General features: G+C 36.7%; 1 protein-coding gene across 1 annotated transcript in view; it reads right to left on the minus strand.

The window, feature by feature from the left end:
* Window positions 1-20,414, minus strand: part of PPP1CB (protein phosphatase 1 catalytic subunit beta) — a 34,624-nt gene that overhangs the window by 4,168 nt on the left and 10,042 nt on the right. The window contains exons 2-4 of the mRNA XM_060754121.2: window positions 3,408-3,539; window positions 2,625-2,855; window positions 2,296-2,400 (exon numbers count right to left, since the gene is read on the minus strand). Of these exons, the coding sequence (XP_060610104.1) occupies window positions 2,296-2,400; window positions 2,625-2,855; window positions 3,408-3,539 (468 nt within the window). The remainder of the gene's footprint in view (window positions 1-2,295; window positions 2,401-2,624; window positions 2,856-3,407; window positions 3,540-20,414) is intronic.

Here is a 20,414-nt window from a genome sequence, read left to right on the forward strand (position 1 = left end):
ATTGCTAATTCTAAAATGTTGGAAGGCAATCTAATGATTACAATATTTGAATGTAATTTAGCTTCCTATCATAGATTACAATTATTTCTTCCATTCTGAACACTGTAATAGTTTATAAGATCCAAAATCATCTATTTTAAGAGGGATTGTTCATTAATATAACCAATTAAAAGGGTTATTCAACTGGCTTACCAGTCTATACTAGCCTAAATGTCATACAGAAGATATGGAAAAATTGAGACACAAGTTAAAACTTACCTATACATGTCTAAAGATAAAAATTGGAGAGTTTTCTTGGCAAGATTTGTTTGGGGGGGGGGGGGGGGGCTGGCTTTGTCTTTCTCTGAGACAGAGAGAATACAACTTGCCCATGGCTGAATGGGGATTATCCAGAGTGACTTCATTTTTCAATTTGCCTTTCACTTGCAAAACCTTTTCAAGAATGAACTGAAAAAACTACCCTAACTATACAGATGCTCACTTCACCTTACAATGTTTAGCTGTTCGGGCACTTTAAAAATAGCATTATTAATTTATAGTCCTTTTAATTCACTAGAGATACCACTACATAGTATATTCATTCTACATTCACAATCCTAGCATAAAGCAAGATAGCATTAGGGCTTTAAAGTCTTTGCTTTAAGGATTGGTATAACAATAATGTTTGACAGATACAAGTACTAGGTGCATTAGTGTTACAAAGTATGCTATCAATTCCACACAGATATGTTTCTTCTGTCAGAAGTATGAAAGAATTAGTGAATTATGGCACAGTGAGATGTCATCATTCTTTAAGTAACAATGACTATTTGCTGAGAGGACTTACTATTTACAAATCCAAGGAAAAACAGCATTGCCTTTATGCTTCACTATCTAAATGAGTGCTTAGAAGAATATTCACCCTTCTATAGATCTGGCTCTTGGTTTAGGATGTTTATTGGTAAGGAAATATTACAAGAGGTTCAAGTGGGATCTTATCAACATCATGGGTTTTATCAACATCAGCTACCTCAGCTTTAATCATCACTGGATAGAAAGAACATGGTCACAGTTCCTTGTGCTCTGGAAACCTCCCATTTAGGTACTGTGATGTGTTCGAAAACCACATAGAAAATGCAGTTTGTCTACAATGGGACAGCAAGGGTGATAACTGGAACAGGGAGATTGGAACCTATTGTTGGTACTTTATTACAAGTCCATTCACAGTGCTGATTTTTACTGTTAAAGCCCCTAAATATATGTAAGCAAGACAAAAAATATCTTGTCTTACGGATGTACCTAAACAATAACTGAAAACAAGTACATATTATCATGATAAATATTTTACAGGTCTTATGATTATGGACATTTAGTTTATATGAAAATCTAAGTGGAAAGAATGGATGGTATTCTTGAAGTGACTGGCTTGACTTTGAAAGAGCTGGGGGTGGCCACGGCTGACAGGGAGCTTTGGAGTGAGCTGGTCCATGAAGTCACACATAGTCGGAAGCGATGGAACGAATAAACAACAAAACAAGTGGAAAGTGCATGCAATTCTCTGGCTGCTCTGAAAGCTCACTTTCTATTCCTATGTCTCCTACATCACTGTTGAATGAAGTGAAATCAAACTTGATGGTGATTCAGAAAGAAATGTGGCTTTGTCCTTTTCTCTCAAATTTATTTTCTGTCAAATAACTCAGGTAACTCTTTTCCATCAGCTTCTAAGTCGTGATACAGATATGGCTGAGCATATTACCTCTTTATTGAAAAATAGGAACATTTAACAAAATTGAAAAGTTCACCATGACAGAATTAGGAAACTTAAATTTTCATTCCCAAAATTCCCCAAACTGCTGTGCTATGTTAGGACTTCAGGCAGCCTTCAATTTCTAGCATCCTAAAACTTACTGCTTCTTATGGGGCTGTCTTCACCATCAAGCCAAAGATTTTGATGCGCAGTGACTACAATCTTTGCAATCATGCAATCGATGTACAGAGAAGGGCAAAAGGCCAGGAGGTCAACTTGTTTACTTGACTTCTTCACATCTATAAACTCTGGCTTTCTTCTGGACTGAGAAAATACATTAAATTTTATGGCTCCTTCTTGAAGGACCTAAACTGCCTTTTCATCAGCATTTGCTTGGATGGATGCTAGTAATATTATAAAAGATAGATTTGTGGTATATCCCAAGATTGGTTTGATGCTATGAAGCAAGGATCACAATATTCTTTGGTTGATTTTGATAACTCTTAGGGGGGAAAAACAAATAATTTTACCAGTAGTTCAAGTAATGTGAAGTTAAGTAGTTTGCTTACCACCATGACAGCAGAAAATCTTCTCATCTACAATGGCTGCAATAGGCAGGCAATTAAAGCAGTCTGTAAATGTCTTCCAGAGCTTGATATTAAATCGCCGTTTACCTGACAATATCAGAAGAGCATTTTACAGGCTGCAAATACAGCATGATCATTCAATAAGGTAATTTATACTAGGATCCAGCAATTACTTAACTTTTAAGAAGTTGTAAAGGGTGTTCACAAATCTAATCAGAGTAAAAACTGTATTTCCTGTTAACAAGCATCAAAACCGTGCAAACATTTTATAATACTGTTGAATAAAACACTAATACACTGATTTTACTTACATTCATCATAGAATCCATATATACGATTAATACTAGCACACTCATGGTTTCCTCTCAGCAGAAAAAAATTCTCTGGATATTTGATTTTATAGGCAAGTAGTAAGCAGATGGTTTCCAATGACTGTTTTCCTCTGTCCACATAATCGCCCAGAAAAAGATAGTTGGCTTCAGGTGGAAACCCTCCATACTCAAACAATCGAAGTAAATCTGTATACTGGCCATGAATGTCACCTGAAGGGGGGAAAAGAAATTTTTATACAGTTTTATAGCTGTAGTTGCTATTTTCTAAGACACCATCTTTGACTCAGAGCAAATCTTATTAATGAGGTATTACCAAGAGCCCTGATCAGGTCTTCCAAATTTAATGCAATTCCTACGTTAGTAAACCAATTTACCTGTACTGTAGACTTCTTTTCCTTCTGATGTCTAGATTCCATGCTATCCATTGTATTTTTTTTTCAAAAAATACATACTTTTGTCTCAAACATTTTGGTGCTGAAACACTAGGGCTTAGCCAAAGTGTGTTTTCAATTCCCTCTTCATTTTGAAATAGTAGTTTCTACTCATGATTCTGCTCATTAGAAAGGTTTCTTTCCCAGCATTTGGGTTCTCTCTCACTCCTTCCAAATTTAATTTCAGATGCCCTAGCTGTCTAGAAACATCAGTTTGTGCAGTACAAAGAACAGAATGTTTGAATCTGTAGGAACATTGAAATATCGGTTAGGCACATTGCAAGTCCTTTTCTTATCAATAGATACCATCAGATGAAGTATCAGCACGTACCGCAGATCTTCAGTGGTGCCTCTAGCTCCAGAAGAATGGGCTGGCTAAGAAAAATTTCTCGAGACTTTATGCACAGTCCTCGAACCTCGGCTTCTGTCATTTGCACAATCTTGCCAGGACGACATCCTCGGACTGAAAGAAACAAATATTCATAAATTTCAAGTCTCTGAAAATATATTAAGAAAAACAAACAAAAACACACACACACACACACAACTCTTTACGTTTCTAATGTTAACTCTTATCAAGACTTAACATTTTTTACTTCAAATAAGCCACTAATGAGGGTGTTTATGACAACCATCTCTTTTCTCTGATAAGTGAATGGGATGATAATGAATGAGACCTTCAAGCTTGTTTGTAATAATAATAATAATAATAATAATAATAATAATAACACAACTTTATTTATACCCCGCCATTATCTCCCCAAGGAGACTCGGGGTGGCTTACATGAGGCCAAGCCCAACAAATACATCAGTACAACAGCAAAGCAAGCAAGCGAATAAAACAATACAAATAATATAACTAAACATATAAGCAGTAATACACAAAAGATTTAAAACACTATGGCAGGGTCAGATGTAATAGATTAAAATTTAAAAACACTGGGCGTGCACAGAGTAGGGTATGTCTAGACAGGGGGGTTTTAGAGAGTAATGTAGGGAGATCAATCCAACGGGTAGATAAAGTGCTTCAGAGGACATATAGTAGAAAATTGGTCAGATCAGGGGCTTATTTCCTTTATTCAGAGAAGGCACACTGGAACAGCCATGTTTTCAAGGTCCTCCTAAAGACTGCCAAAGTGGGGGCTTGTCTGATATCCTTAGGGAGTTCCAGAGTCGGGAGGCAACCATAGAGTTCAAATTCAAAAGATGTGGCAATACTGGATGCCTGAGTCAATTTCTGTGTGTGTGTCTGTTCATCTACCTTATACACATTTACAACGGAAGCAAGCAGGGCCCATATTTAAAGGCTTGGAGTATGAACCTCCTCCTTTCTTAAGCATGTCAATCTTGTACTCAGAAGAAAGCAAGTTGTTTCATAATTGATTGCATCTCCATATTAGCCTACGGTAGCAATTTAAATAGCAATATTTTGTAAAATTATGTACATTTCTAATTTTGGATGTTAAAATTAACTAGAAAGCCGTAATGATGTTTGAGTGTTGGACAGAAGGGTTCTGGAGCCCTTGGTGGTGCAATGGGTTAAACCTTTGTGCTGGCAGGACTGAAGACCAATAGGTCAGAGGGTTGAATCCTGGGAGAGCTCCCTCGGTCAGCTCCCCCATGCAGGGAATGAGAGAAGACTCCCACAAGAATGGTAAAACATCAAAAACATCCCGGCATCCCCTGGGCAATGTCCTTACAGACGGCCAATTCTCTCACACCAGAAGCAATTTGAGGTTTCTCAAGTCGCTCCTGATACCACCCCCCCCCCCAAAACCCCTAGGGTTCCAGTAGTCCAATTACCAATCAGCCATAAAAACCCAATGATAGATTCAGGGAAGGTCACTCCCATGGTAGGTTTGCCTTGGGATTAACTTAAATTGTAAACAAGAAAATTAAGATACATTTTGGGATTTTAGTTGATAACACAAATACTTTGTTAAAACTGAATGCATTTTTTCTTCAATTAGCTGAACATGTGCATTCAGAATAAGCACCATTGAGTTCAATGAAAATAACTCTCAGGAAAGAATTCAGCAGTGCCCCAAAAATGGCACCATTAAGGCACAATGAGATACTTGCTTGAAAAACCAGGTAGTCTTCCTTTAATTTTTAAATGTCTTTGATAGAAATATTAACCATAACCTCATTTTGCAGGTAAAAAAATTGAATGGTCAACATGCTTATGTATACTTGAATATGTTTAAGAGGAACACTGTTATTCGGCATCTCTGACAAACCCTAGCAAAGTCCTCTAAACTTGATATGGTCATGGTTCTGACTATTTGCAAGAATATCTTCCTACAGAAGTTTGCTTGAGCTTGAGATTTTCAGCTCTGCCACAAGAGGAATATTTGATGGCAATAAAACTGAAAGTCTTCTTAGGTTGGATCTACACTGCCATATAATGAAATTTGCTACTGCAGTGCAATAAAATTGCATAATATGGGTATACACTGAATGTATAATGCAGTTCCAATCCATATAATGCATTGTAGATTCAGCCTCAGTGGCTGCTGTCAAACTACAAAACTCCCTATTACAGCTGACTACGTCGGTTCCCTTTCTCATTTCTATTCGCTGTCAAGCAGACACCTTATTCACACCAACACTGATTTTGTGGGGTAACATTTTAATTGAGATTGTGATACTTTTTCTCATTTGCTGTATAAAATGAGTGAATTTTATTTTTAATATGCAAGTGTGGTTAATGGTTTTAACCACGTACAGTAGACTTTCAGTTAACTAGAACTCAAGCAACTGGCAAAAAAATTCAAAGAATACTTTAAATAAAAATGAAAATTAATGTAAAATAAAGCAAAACTGTGATACATTAAAGTTCATCTTTTGTCTTAATTTGCTTTCAATTACTGTGTTTCAATGTTAATATTAAATCAGTACAGCGTTTATGATATGTAATAACAACAATTTTATTTATCCAGCATCTACCAAACCCCATGGGTGACCTGAGCATCTACTGCATACAGGCAATCTAGTTATAAACAAGATAGGTTCTGTACATTTGCTCTTAAGTTGAATTTGTATGTAAGTCAGAACAGGTACATTTTTAAAGTGTAACTTTCTAGCTTCTGCGTGTGTGTGTGTGTCTGTATACAAGCATGCTTTGGATAGAATAGTGAAGCGTTAACACTCCTGTGGTGTTTGTTTTGTTGTCTGTGCACTTTCTGTCCCTGTGATAACTAGATTTTGAAAAATGTGGCTTGTTGAAACGACTGGTGAAGAAGCTTCAGCTTGTATTCCTGAATTCTCATTCAGATGATGTAGGTTTGCTAAGGTCATTTATGTAGATCACTTTTTTTTATGTAGATCACTCTTTCCCATGATAACTTTTTCAAGAGTGAATTTCTCTCACTTCCTGTTATCTCACCCCCCCCCCCTTCTTAACTGTAAGTCATTTTTAAGTCAGATGTTTGTAACTCGGGGTCTGCCTGTATTTTAAAAATCAGAACAAAAGAACCCCAGTATCAGGAGCAGGGGGATCTTTAAATGCATATCCTCTGTACAGCAATTAAAGAGACTTTCTGGTGGCCATTTGATTAAAACCAGAGTGGCAAAGAAGGGGAAAAAAACAAAATCTTATCCAGGCAGTATCTTCTACTGCCAAGGAACACTTCACATTTAGCATCCTACATCCATTAGAAGTATAAATGGGTGTGTATAAAATATAGCAGACACTCATACCTCCTTGTATAGTGACAAGTACAATCCTAATAATGAATGTAATAGTGCACAATGACAATATGTTTTTTTAACCATATCTAGATTTACTTGCTTGTGTGCCAAATCAGTTATCCACTTTTTAACTATTCTACTAAACATTAAGATTTTACTTGTTACACCATTACTGCATGTTCTGTTTTTATTATATATTCCTCCCCCACCCAAGACAATTTCAAGGTACAGAACACAATCAATGATTACCAACCCATTTTATGCACTTAGATCCACAAAGGCCTATATTGAAAGTTTATTCAAAGCTTATACTGAAATTAACTGTTTAGTCTAAAAGATGCAAGTATGGTATATCCTTTCATTCCAATAAGTTAAGTTGCAAGAGTATCTTACAGTATTTGCCTGTGAATGAACAGATAAAATGGCCTGCTCAGCAACTGTATCTCAACTCCATGATGAAGATCTGCAACCCATTAAATCAATAAAATTAGTGCTATGACTGCAGGAAGCTATAGCAGAGCAATACCACCAGTACTTTAGCATTAAAAGTGATCTACATAATGACCTTAGCAAACCTACAAAATCTGAATGAGAATTCAGGAATACAAGCTTCCTGGAATCAAGTACATGACTAGAACCATAAAGAAGTATCAAAACAGACAAAACCAAAACAGCCTAAATTTAATAATCTAGTAGCCAATGCAGAAAGGAACTGGATGTGGCCAATTAAGCAGACCATGTAACGGGGACAGAAAACCCTCACCCTCCTTTGTATTGAGGCACACAAAAACTAGGCATATCACCAAAAGAAAGCATATGTGCATGCACGTGCACATATAACCTTTGAAAACTAGCAGAGCTGCAAATGAAAACATTAAATAAAGAACAACACCCAAAAATAGGGGAATAAAGAACAACACTAAAAAACGGGGGAATTCCAGTCAAGAAACAATCAGTGCCCGCTAATCACTTTCCAACAAAGGATTTCCCCAGGCAGGAAGCAGCCAGGCTTTGAAGCTGCAAGGCTATTTGATGTTAATCAAGGTGGCCAATAGCAACATTCACATTCGCCTCAAACGGACAACAGTTATTTCTCCCACCCTGGACATTCTACAGATATATAAACCCCACTTGCCTAGTTTCCAGCAGACCCCTCAACCTCTGAGGATGACTGCCACAGATGTGGGTGAAAAATCAGGAGAGAATGCCTCTGGAACATGGCCACACAGCCTGGAAAACTCATAGCAACCCAGAAAGCACTCTCATTTGACCCAATGCTTTTTGTATATCTGAGGAATATCTGGAGGAGTCTTCTTATGAACTGCAGCAAAGACCCCTGCCTTCCAGCATATTTTGGTGCTTCAGAAAGCTGACATAGTTTTCAATGTATAGTTTTATATTTTTTATTATTTTAATAAGACAACCATATTTGCTGGGATTCGGGGAGTAAGGATCTCTACGAGTCTCTCCTTTTTAGGGTGGTGCCACCGCCATTTCTGTCATGCTCTGGCGTGGACCCACACCTCTCCACCAACCTTATCTTCTGCCTCCTCCTGTGTGGAAGTGATGGATCTGGCTATATGCACCTCCATGAAGGTGGTGGCAAAAGGGCAAGGTTCCACCTTTACTTCCTCCTTGTTCACAGCCACAGCAAGTGGCCCATGAGTGACCAGGAATGTATTCTCCCTGATAATTACAAAAAAGATTCACATACTCATGCCCATTCAAGCTTAAGATAGTTGGAAGTAACATGTTAAAACTAGTAAATGCTATTCACCTCCATTTTCTTGTTTCTGAATAGCTATCGGCAAAATAATTACTCTAATGTATGCATAATAATAACATTAACGTTGGGACCAGAGCCCTTCCTCAACAAGTGTTTTATTTTTAAAATGCTATCTGAAAGTGAATTTGGGAACATATGGGCCATTTTGTCCACTTAAAAGTACTATTGAAATTAATGTATAAGCAATATTTTATATTAGTCATTATTTGAAACAACTATCAAGTAATGCCCTGCTTGTTCAAATAGTGATTCCATGCTTTCTGACTCAATTAGTTATAGGCACACCTATGTGTGGTTAAAGCTCAACAGAACAATAATTTATCACTCAGTATGATCAGATAACAAAACTGTAGTACAGCAACGCAACAAGCTTCAGAACAATCACCTAGACAACTTTGATACATTTCCTCATAAACACAACAGTAACAGAAGACTTGGAAACAGTTGCACAGAGAAATAAAGAATGTGAAACAGGAAAATAGATATTAAACAATGTTTTCACATAAACTTTTGCACATCTTAAATTGCAGCTAATATACTGCCATAAATACTTTTTTTAAAAAGCTTCAAGAAAATTATAAGTAGCATTACTGTATTGTTTTTCTGTAGCCATCACTTTTTAAAACTACAGGATTAACCAAAATAACTTGGTATTGCAGTTTCTAATAATCTAATCTGGATAGCTATATTTACTGTAAACACTGATAAATAGGTGTTTTCAGTTTAATGCATTGCTAAATAAACTACAACTTGAAGAAAGTTGGCAGAAATAAGTTTAACTCATTTGAAATGTTGTCTTGAAAGAGTCATATAGATGCTGTGGACTGCTTAAAATACATGGGTCTTAGAGCAAATCAAGCCTGAACTTCTCCTCAGAAGCCAAGATGACTAAACTGAGATTGCTGTATTTTGATCATATTATAAGTAAAGTGAGCTCCAGGGTAGATTCCTAATAGGTATATGATCCAAATGGATTTGGGGGGGGGGGGGGGGTGTAAGAGGGGTAGGACTGTTAAAAAGTGATAACTGTATAGGTATTGTATGATTTGCATTTGATTGCTGTATTTTTATTTTCTGCTTATGTGTGCTTTTTTGTTTATGTGTGCCTTTTTTTTTACATACATATAATAAAGAATTAAAAAGGAATAGAGAAAAACTGCATTTCAGATGAGTAAACTCAATAAAGCAGTGGTTCTCAATCTTTTTTTTACCAGGGACCACTTGCCAACATTAGTACCGAAAGAGTAATGATTTCGTTTTTGGTCAATTTTACATTCTTTTTGTTATTTGAGGTGCTGATTCAAAAAATTGCTTATGGTTAGGGCATAAATACACTCTCCCTATGCATCATGACTCAATGAGTATAGCCAACCTCTTGAAAGGCAGAGAACATCACTTCTGCTTCAGCACATTTCGGTTTTACAAAATAGAAACAAATTTAATTTGTCCCAAAACCTTCCATTACATGGGAGGAAATTAACTCAACAGTTAAAAAATAGTAGATGTGCAGAGATATTCTTCCCAACTGTTCTTTATACAAAAAGAACTGTATACTACAAATTGCTGGAATTGTGTAAACTGTTCAGGTGACATTGTCATGGAACAGATATACTATAGGTCAAGGCAGCTTCAACAAAACATTACTCCCGTCCTACTACATGAAAAATAAAAGTGTGAAGGCAATGAAAAATTTTAAGTGTTTCCAAATAATTGTGCAAGTATATAGTACATATATGCATACACAAGGAAATTCACCCAAGAAAATAGGAAACACAACTTTAGAAGCTGCCCAATTTGTCTGCAATTTTATCAATGGACAGTGAAATTATAAGTAACACAAACAGAAAATTTCTTGCTCCACTCCATCCAAAAACATATCATTTCGAAGTTGTGAAAGCAAAAGGAAGGGGATTTGGTTTTGTCATGTTTTGAACTACAGGAAGTACCTGAGTTACAAACAACTGACTTACATACGACTCATAGTTAAGAACCTGGGTGTGAGAAAAATCTACTCCCAGGAAGGGAAATTTACTCCTGAAAGAGTTATCATGGGGAAAGGTGTCACAACTGAAGCTTTTTCACCATTCCTTGTTTCCACAACAAGCCCCATTTTTCAAAATCCAATTATTACAAGGCTAAAAAGTGCTGTGAAATCTTCTGAAGGGGGGGGGGGGGGGGAGAGACAACAAAAACAGAGGCTTTAACCCTTCCCCATGCTATCCAAAGCTTATAACCTTATAGCTGATACAGTTGAGTTTGTTTCTTTGATTTTAGTATGAAGAGAAATACCTATATCTGGAGTTACTCTTAAAAATGTACCTGTTCTGAGTTACAAGAACAAAAGCTATCTTGTTTGTCACTTGGGGACTGTCTGCAATCCGGTATACAAAAAAACTACTTGCAACACATGCAAATACACTACAATGAACAAAAACTCATTAAGGTAAAGAAACAACAATAATATTAACAGCACAACCTCGTTAAGTACCTATTCTTTATTTATTTGTCGTGTCAGGGCAACCAGTTAATTATATTTATTTATTTATTTGTCGTGTCAGAACAACCAGTCAAATTATATTACAAGTACCTATTCTGAAACAAACTTTATTGCTTTTTAAGTTCCATGAGACAAATGCCCAGGTGTGTAAATATAGGACTGCAGGTTTATTTAAGGGTTTTTTTTTTGGGGGGGGGGGGGAGTTAATTATGGTGCAAATTACCTGTAAACTGTTCTACTCATTTTTGCATGTGGTTCAACAATCCCACATGAGTAGGGGAGAGTTTAGAAGACACAACAGGTACAGAATTATCTATATTTGATGGGGGCAGAAGCTAATGCTGTCAGAGAAATGGTTTGGAAAATGACCTGTTACATGTCTTTAAGAACCCCTGAACCCACCAGGCAAGAATTCAGGGAATGTGCAGCTTGAAGGCTTTTGTCATTGTCTGTTTGACTTTCCAGTACCATCACTTTTTTTCCCTTGCTACTCCCAGTATATTTAGCACAACTGTATCAACAGAAAAGCCTTTATATATTGTCTTCCCGGGGGGGGGGGGGGGGATGATTCAGTGTAAATTGTGCTGCTTCGATTAATCTTGCAAAACACAAAATGACCAATTTGCCTCCCTGATCCACTAACTTTAGTGTTATTGTTCTGGAAAGCCTGAAAAGCTCTCAACAATTTTGCATCACTTCTATAGTATTTAATTTCCAAATTCTCTATTTTGTTTTTACTTATGGACTAAATGAGAATTTCATATATACTCAAAAATTGTCCTGTGCATTATAAGAACAGAAAATAAACAGAAACATACACTCTACAGAAATGCTTCTGAACTTGCCTGATGCAAGGAATTGGCATTCCTCATCCCTTATTGTGTCAGGGATTAGTATCATAAATATGCCCTTTGGCTACAACTAATGTATTTCTTTCTTTTCTAGAACTTCTGCAGAAGCCTGTGGTTGATGGCTTACAGAAAAAGACTCATTCCTGGATAACATTATTTTAAATGAAATTTCATTTCTTATGAACCAACTTCTGTATCTATTGAAAGCTACTGAATTGGCTAAAACTACTTACATAAAACTGCTGCCTTGGCAAAAATGCTATTATGCATCATTACACAATACCTGTCTCTCAAAAGTTAACTTGCCTCTCATTGTTAAACTCTATGGTGAATGCTAAACTAAATTTGTAGTTCAGCATTCACCTGACTGATGACAAGGTTATTCTCTACTATCAATGACAGCAACAATCTGTCTGTCTGTCTCTCTTCTCATCAGATTAGTGAGGGAAATTCACAGGGCCTCATTCACTCGTTCTTTTCTTTGCAGGCTGATACATTATTTCAACAGAGCACAAATAATTCTCCACTCTTTTGAAATCTCAAACACTAGTTACAAGGATAAAAGGGAAAATGAGTACTGATCCATTTTATAGGCCAAATACAGGGACATGAGAGAAGCCTTCCCACAGGATTATAACATATCTGGGCATCCCCTGGGCAACGTCTATGTAAACAGCTGATCCTCTCACACCAGAAGCAATTTGCAGTACCCTCAATTCACTTCTGACACGATAAATAAATAAATAGATCAAATATAACACTGTAACATATGAGTTAGAATTTGTTTTCTCTAGCTCCCCACACAGATAACTGAAATATCTTCCAGAGCAGCAGCTTCAGAAGGAAGGAAAAGAAGACAAAGATCATAACGACTGCTGAATCATTTTAAACTTCAGGCAAAGTGTAAAGATTTCAGATTTTTGTAATGAGTATTCTTAGTATATGAAAACAAACCTAACTATTTTGAATTATAGCTTTCTAGTTGGAATTGTAGATGACAATGAAGTCAAAAGTCAACTATTCAAAAATGGTTTTTAAAACAATTTTAACTTTAGCAAGTATTCTTTTTGAAAATATTTCTCCTAAAATTGAAGCAAGACCATTTAATATCAGCAAAGAACACTTTTCTTGGGGGTGGGAGGATAACATCTTATCTAACATCTTCAATCATTCAGTTCTCAAATTATAGATTGAAAATGTAACTTTCATCTCACTCTAAATGAAATATTTTTATTGTAGCCTTCAAAATCTTTGTCCAAGTTTCTGGTTTTAAACTTAACAATTAGAAATTGTATTTTTTTTCCTAACAAATCAAACTATAAATTCCTGTATTGTAAGGAACAGTTTTGGTTTTGCCAGTCTATCAATATCAAACCAACACCAACAGAAGAAACCACTGATACCAAAAAAAACAAAAATAATGATTGTGTTCCCTCGTATCAAGTAAATATAAAGTATCCATTTTAATAAAAAGATGTGAGAAGGAGACACCATGACCAGGAATTACAATGATCTGATACAGCATTATGAGTGGTTCTCAGGTTATGTCATATAGGGTAACTGTTTTTTCTTTTTTTCTTCATAATGTGCCAGGGATACACACCATATTTGGACTCATTGGCTCCAACTGTTTTTCTTTCTTGGAAAAACACTGCAGACAGGCAGCTGATGCGTCGTGTATACAATGATCTATGGACCATAAATCTAAGTAGCCTGCTGTATGTAGTTTTATATCAAAACTTACTTCATAAATCTTTCAGAAATAATGTAGTGGAAACAAATACATGAACATGTTATCTCACAAATTGTATTAATTGTTCTCAAGAAGGTTTGGCAAAACATGAAAAGGGTTCCCCTTCCAGCATTTTTTAAAAAATGGACCTCCAGATCTCTAAGAACTTTTGGATTAGGTAGAAGTAGCAGAAATCGTGAGTGATACTGACCCCATCCTTTTGAAATATGTTCTATTACAAAAATATTACAATCTACATACTTTGGGCTCTTAAGAATGCTGACTGCTGATTAAAATAAACGTAAAAACAATTAGTGAGAACTCATTCAAAGGGAAGTCTGATATTTTCCCTAAGAGAAGCTTCTGCTGGAAGACACACTATTTAACGGGAAAAGAAATGGGAAACATCAAAAGTAACTAGGGATATATCTGGATAAATTCAGACTTAAAAGGAGTTTATGCAGGAAAAAGTGGGGCCAATTTACCAGGAAGACCCTCCAACCTTTCCAGTTTAAATATAGAGTATAAGATTACCCCTCTTCCAATGCACACCAAATAATTTTTTTTAAAAATATCAGATTTGATTTCAATTTGGTAATTTTCCTATGACTCCTTCTCTGCCTCTCAGATCTCGCACATGCATGCATGCGCCGCTTCATTGCAGCCCTCACAAGCAAGATCTGAGAGACAGAAAAGAGGGTAAAGTAATAGGATACAAGAGCGGGCCAGACAGGTGAAAGAGGCGTGGTTTTCTGGACACAGCATTGCTCTATCTCTTTTTTCCATACCCCGGACTTCCCGGATGCCTGCAGCTTGCTCTGCTCTTCACTTACACCTTCCTGGTGAGGCACCCCCTCACCTCGTCATCAGTTGAGTCACTTCTTTCCATGAATTCTAGTGAATTGATTTTTTTTCTACTGTAGTTGTATAGCACTGCCCTTGCTGCTTTCATATGGTCGCCATATCCGGTGGGGATGCAGCTGCAACGGTTTTCAAGCTCCCCCCGCCATATGCAGCAACCACAGATTCTCCAATCCGGCCTGGAAGTTTCAGCACCCGCCCTATAAGACGACGGCCGGCGTATAAGACGACCCCCAATTTTTTTAATTTTCCTGGGTTAAACAGTAGTTTTATACACCAGAAAATACAGTAATTCATGTTTTCATGAATCTTTTCAAGGATACTAAATGCAGATATCAAATGTAGGTTGCAAGCAGAATTTGAAAGCTTCTATAATAGTCAGTGTCCAAGGAAATGAGAGAAAGGTAAACACTGTTATGAACAAAGGGAAAGATGAGGAATCTGGCCACTACCAACAGGTCTGCTTAGTATAAAAAAATCAGGAACCATACTAGTAAAGATCACTGAACAACCAATCAAGAAGGATAATTATTATTATTATTATTATTATTATTATTATTATTATTACTAAGAACTGGCAGCGTTATTATGATGGCACACCAGGAAGATCTAATGAGAAACTAAATGTGTCTGGCTATTTTCCCAGTGACCATCGGTATGCCCTAAATTACTTTAATACCTCAAAATAAAACACTAGAGACAAGACTAAATTCAACAATTGTTTACTAAATAATCAAGGTATAAAAGTGCAGTTTGAATAGTGAAATATAAACTCTGAGGTAACAACTATAATTTCTATGAGGTAAATACTCTATAAACTCTGGGGCATGTACTATCTATTCTATATAACATTTACTATAATCTTTAATCTATGGGGCATGTATATCTGAACTATCTATCTATAAGGCAAATATTATCTATTCTATGGCAAATATGTGATAAGGATGGCCTGTTCAAATTGCTAGGCCAGACCAGACACTTTCTGGCAACTATCTATAAACTATGACCAAAAAAATGGAATAAAAAGTCTTTCTGCCAAGCTCTGAGCCAGAACGGGCTGAACCAACTGAGCTCGGCCTCTAGGGGAATCCTAAACACCCACTCTAAACTTGGCAAAATGGAACAGTCCAACAGGCAACAAGGAAATAATACTAGGCCGAGACATCACAGTTATGGCAGTGGAGATAAACGGAGCCCAGAGGAGTTGGGTGTACACCTGTCTCCTCATTGAATAAGGCAAAAGAAGACAAAGAGAAAGTGGGGACAGATGGGGAAACGCCATGGGAAGGCAGAGGACTGACCCAGACTGCAGGGAACAGAACGCCTTCCCACACTTTCCCCCTGGCCATCTGATAAGGTCCAGTGACAAACTTGCTAACGTAGCTGATGGAACAAATCCAAAGACTGTTAATGAACAGTTCCTTACATTGTAACAAATGTGATGCCATAACATTCTGGCCTGGAGTTCAATACCTTTATAATTAATGTGCATAGAACATAAGAAATGCTAAGTAAATCTGCGGGTAACATCAAATTAAGATGGCAATGAATACCAGGTGATGTAGGCTATATTTCAAAGGATAGCACTGGCAAAAGCACCCAGATATTTCTTGCCTAAGAATACCAAATACAATTTATGGTGTTGCCATAAGTAGCCAGGTGGCTTAAGGGAACATGCATGCACACACTACGCTGTTGTGTGCTTTCAAGTAGTTTCTGACTTATGGAAATCCTAAGGTTAACCCCCATAGAAATTTCTTAGCAAGATTTGTTTGGGGAGGTAGTGGGGGAAGAGATATTGCCTCTGCCTTGAGGATGACAGAATGTGATTTTCCTAATGTCACCCAGGGGGTTTCCAGGCTGAGCAACAACTCCACCCCTAGTCTCTAGAGCTACATTCAAACCACTAGACTATGCTGAATCAAAAACAATGCAAATTTCTATATCTAAGCAGGAAAAACACAAAAATCAGATGCACAGCTGCAAGAAAGATGACTTCTTTCAGAAGCAGTACATGTAAAAAGAGCCAAGATCTTAGTAGACCACATGCTAAACATGTGTCTGCAATGTGATGTGCTAACAATAAAAAGGCCAACTGCAAATCTACCCTGCATCAACAGAAGAATATCGCTTATATCACCAGGAAGCAACAGTACTGCTCTATTCTGTTTTGATCAGACTTCACCTGAAGGACTCTGTCCAATTCTTGGGACCAAATTTGTATTCTATAAAGCTGGGATGTGTTTAGAAAAAGGTGGCAAAATACTAAGGGTCTCAAATCTAAGCCTTATGATGGATACTTTAATCCTTATTTTAGAGAAGATTGAGAGGTGATTCTTATCTTTGAATAATTGTAGAACTGTCATATAGAAACCACAGCAGGCTTGTTCTTGATTGCTCTTAAAGGACAGGCTTAAACCAGAGGATTCTAATTGTAAGAGAGATTTCAACTAAAATTTAGGGAAAGTGTCCAACAGGAAAAACTGACAATCTCAGAAAGTGGTGGACTCTTTTCTACTGTGGTTTCTATATGACAGAAATTGGGAGACATTTATCAGACATAAATGGTGGATTTCCTATACTGGCAAGGGCTGTATTTTATGATCCTTAAGACTTAGCTTCAATTCTATTTCAATGATCTATTAAGTATTTTGACTGACATTTCAGGAAGTTTTATGATGTTCAACACCACTATCTTTGGGGGGGGGGGTTGGGGGGGCTTGATTGATTGGATATTTCAGACTAGACTTACTCAGGTGTTTTTAGGTAATTGAAGGTTGCACGGGATGACTGAAGAAAAATGAAGTACTTTTCAAATGTATACAACTGGAAACAATGTGATTCATTCAGAAAAATTTCAAAAATATGGCTATTAACCAAATAATTAAAATGTCATATTCCTATTGGAATGAATTGGTTTTAATTTGGTTTTACAATTCTGAAATTCTTACTGAACAAAATATATATCCTGCCCAATAGCAGTTTCTCTACCTCTAGAAGATTTCAGCACCCGCCGTTTATTCATACTTGGCTTATTTTTAAATTGCATGGCCATATGGATTATTTTAGAAATTAAACAATTGGGGAGAAAGATTAAACACATTAAAATTTCCATCCCACTTTCTTAAAAGAAAGTGAATGGGTATAACCCATGAGGTTTTTGCCCTCTCTAGCCCTATACAAAATTCTTCTCAGCACTCTTACCCCAAAAGTGGTGTACTGTCTCTTGAAATGACAAGCCCAAGGATTTTATATGATGCAACCATATCAATGAGAATAGAATCGTGGTGCTATAACTGTGTAGGCAAGGGTAAACTTCAGCCCTCCAAATAGTTTGGACTTCAACTCCCACAACTGCTGTTAGGAATTGTGGGAGTTGAAGTCCAAACACCTGGAGGGCCGAAGTTTGCCCATGCCTGATATATACAATCACAAGATACATATTAACACCAAGAAATGAATCATGTAATGAAAATTAATTAAGGAAATCAGAACCACAAAACACCACACTACTAATTTCAACATGGACACAGAGTGGGGATACAACCCAATTTTTTCCTTTTATTTCTACATATTCATGAAATCCCATCCAATTTGTTATAAATAAAAACTCTTGTTAACTTCAGGCAGAAGAAAAACTGCAGTATATGTCCTTTGTCTTTTATTCACTAGAGACTTATCAATTGGGTTGCCATGTACACAACACATACAAAATGGAAGGAGAAAATAAAGGCAATACCAAACCAGGATTCAAATTTAGTTCTAAGAATACAACCATATGTATATATAATTGTCATCCTCTAGCTAAACCAAGTTGCTTCCTAATCCATTGGGGGGGGGGGGGGGGATGACAACCTAATGCTGAATCTCTATATCAAGGGAAAGAGATTGATGTCTCCACATTTGACTGAGAACCAACAGGAAGAAACAGGTGACATGGAATGATGCCAGAGCTATGTCTTTCTCCTCTTTCAAAGGAACAGCTAAGAAAACGTCTGGATTTTACAAAACTTTACTGAACTAAGAATGGTTATTAGAGCCTCATTCTCAGAGGAGGATATTAATTAAATCCAGAAATTCTCCATCATTTTTTTTTTAAAAAACCCAAAACGTTAAAGAAATGTGTGCTTTACAAATATTCCGTTCATTAAATATTAATTCCTTCTAGATTAAAAAAGGTACAGTTATTCTAATGATGAGCAAGGGAAGGCCTCATTCCTAAACTTGAAGATAAAAAAATATTTCATTTCAATAATAAGTTACTTTAAAAGATCTTAAAGAGCTGCAGTTCCTAGCCTCAAAATTCTGAATTTTGCAAAGAAAAATCAAACAGAACAGTTTATATTTAACTCTTGCAAAAATTGCTGTTTTATCAAAATAATAAAGTAAGTGTAATTGTATAAATAAAATTTGCTGTGCACTGTGGAATATGTGTAAATGGTGATTCACAAGTTAGACAATTCATAATTTACTGTTTATTTACTGCAGTATGACACAAACAACTGGAACAGATCACAGTTTCCCTATTTAATAATTGTCTATCTGCCCTAAGATGAGAGTCAGCCACTCCAGATTTCAGAAACTAAGGAAGTAGCATTCACACACAGTTCAACAACTGATCAGCTCAGTAGAAAAATGATAGTCAGAACACCATAACACAAGGCATAGCTCTTTTGAATTACAGTATAATAAGATCCTATTCCATGGGGGACATGTTTCCAATCAGACTGCAGTTACATGAAACTCTTAATTTACAAACACTAATTTTTCTGACTTCCATGCTACAGAGCATGCTACAGAATTGCAATTGAGAGCCTAGAAATTCTTAGAGATATATCTTCGCTAGGAATTTCCTAGGTTCTTCAACAAAACCCTATGGTAACCTCTGATAGAAATATATATCAAAAAAATCAAATAGAGGACATAGCAAATTTCTAACGATTAACAGTGGGTTTTGTGCTCATGGGGATCTTACTATACGTCTTTATTGTGTTATGGGAGGCCAAAATCAACTGAATCAAGGATGCTATTCTTCATTCTTTAATTTTAACATGTACTATATTATAATCACAGCAAGCTAAACTTATGTGTGCTACCTTTTTACAGGACAGCTAGACTTACGTTACATCAATATGGCCAGGGGTCTCATAGGACACCCCAAATACATACATGCAACCATCTGTATTTCTAAAATTTCCCAGTGGGCAAAGCATGTGCAATCCACCTTTAGAAACAACAGCACTAGTACACATGGTAAAAAGATGCATACTACCTTGAATGTGAAATGAATATTAAAAATATGAAAATACAAACACTTTCAGATAACTTTCAGAGACTTTCAGTCTCACAACCACCATGTCAGACTACACAGAGAAGCCATTGAAATCCACAAGCATGTGGACAATTTCAACAGAAAGGAAGAAACCATGAAAATGAACAAAATCTGGCTACCAGTATTAAAGGACTCAAAAAATCACAACAGCAAAACAACAGAGGGGAAACAAACAGGCACATAAAATCACTCTCAACAAGAGATTCCCCCGGGCACTTCCAAGCCATTGAATGCTAATCAAGGTGATCAGCTGAAACATTCACATCTACCCCCAGCAGACAAAAGTCCTTTGTCTCACCCTGGTCATTCCACAGATATATAAACCCATTTTTCCTACTTCCAACAGACCTCACTACCTCTGAGGATGCTTGCCATAGATGCAGGCGAAACGTCAGGAGAAAAAAAATGCCTCCAGAACATGGCCATATAGCCCGGAAAAACCTACAAAAACCCAGTGATTCCGGCCATGAAAGCCTTCGACAATACTTTCAGATATGGTCGTACAGATGCTCCCCCCAACCTGGATACAAATTCTTTCCATGACAAGATGTGAAATATCAGCCAAAAGGATGGAAGAAGATAAAAA

Source organism: Anolis sagrei, chromosome 1, assembly GCF_037176765.1.
Source record: "Anolis sagrei isolate rAnoSag1 chromosome 1, rAnoSag1.mat, whole genome shotgun sequence".
Taxonomy (NCBI): domain Eukaryota; kingdom Metazoa; phylum Chordata; class Lepidosauria; order Squamata; family Dactyloidae; genus Anolis; species Anolis sagrei.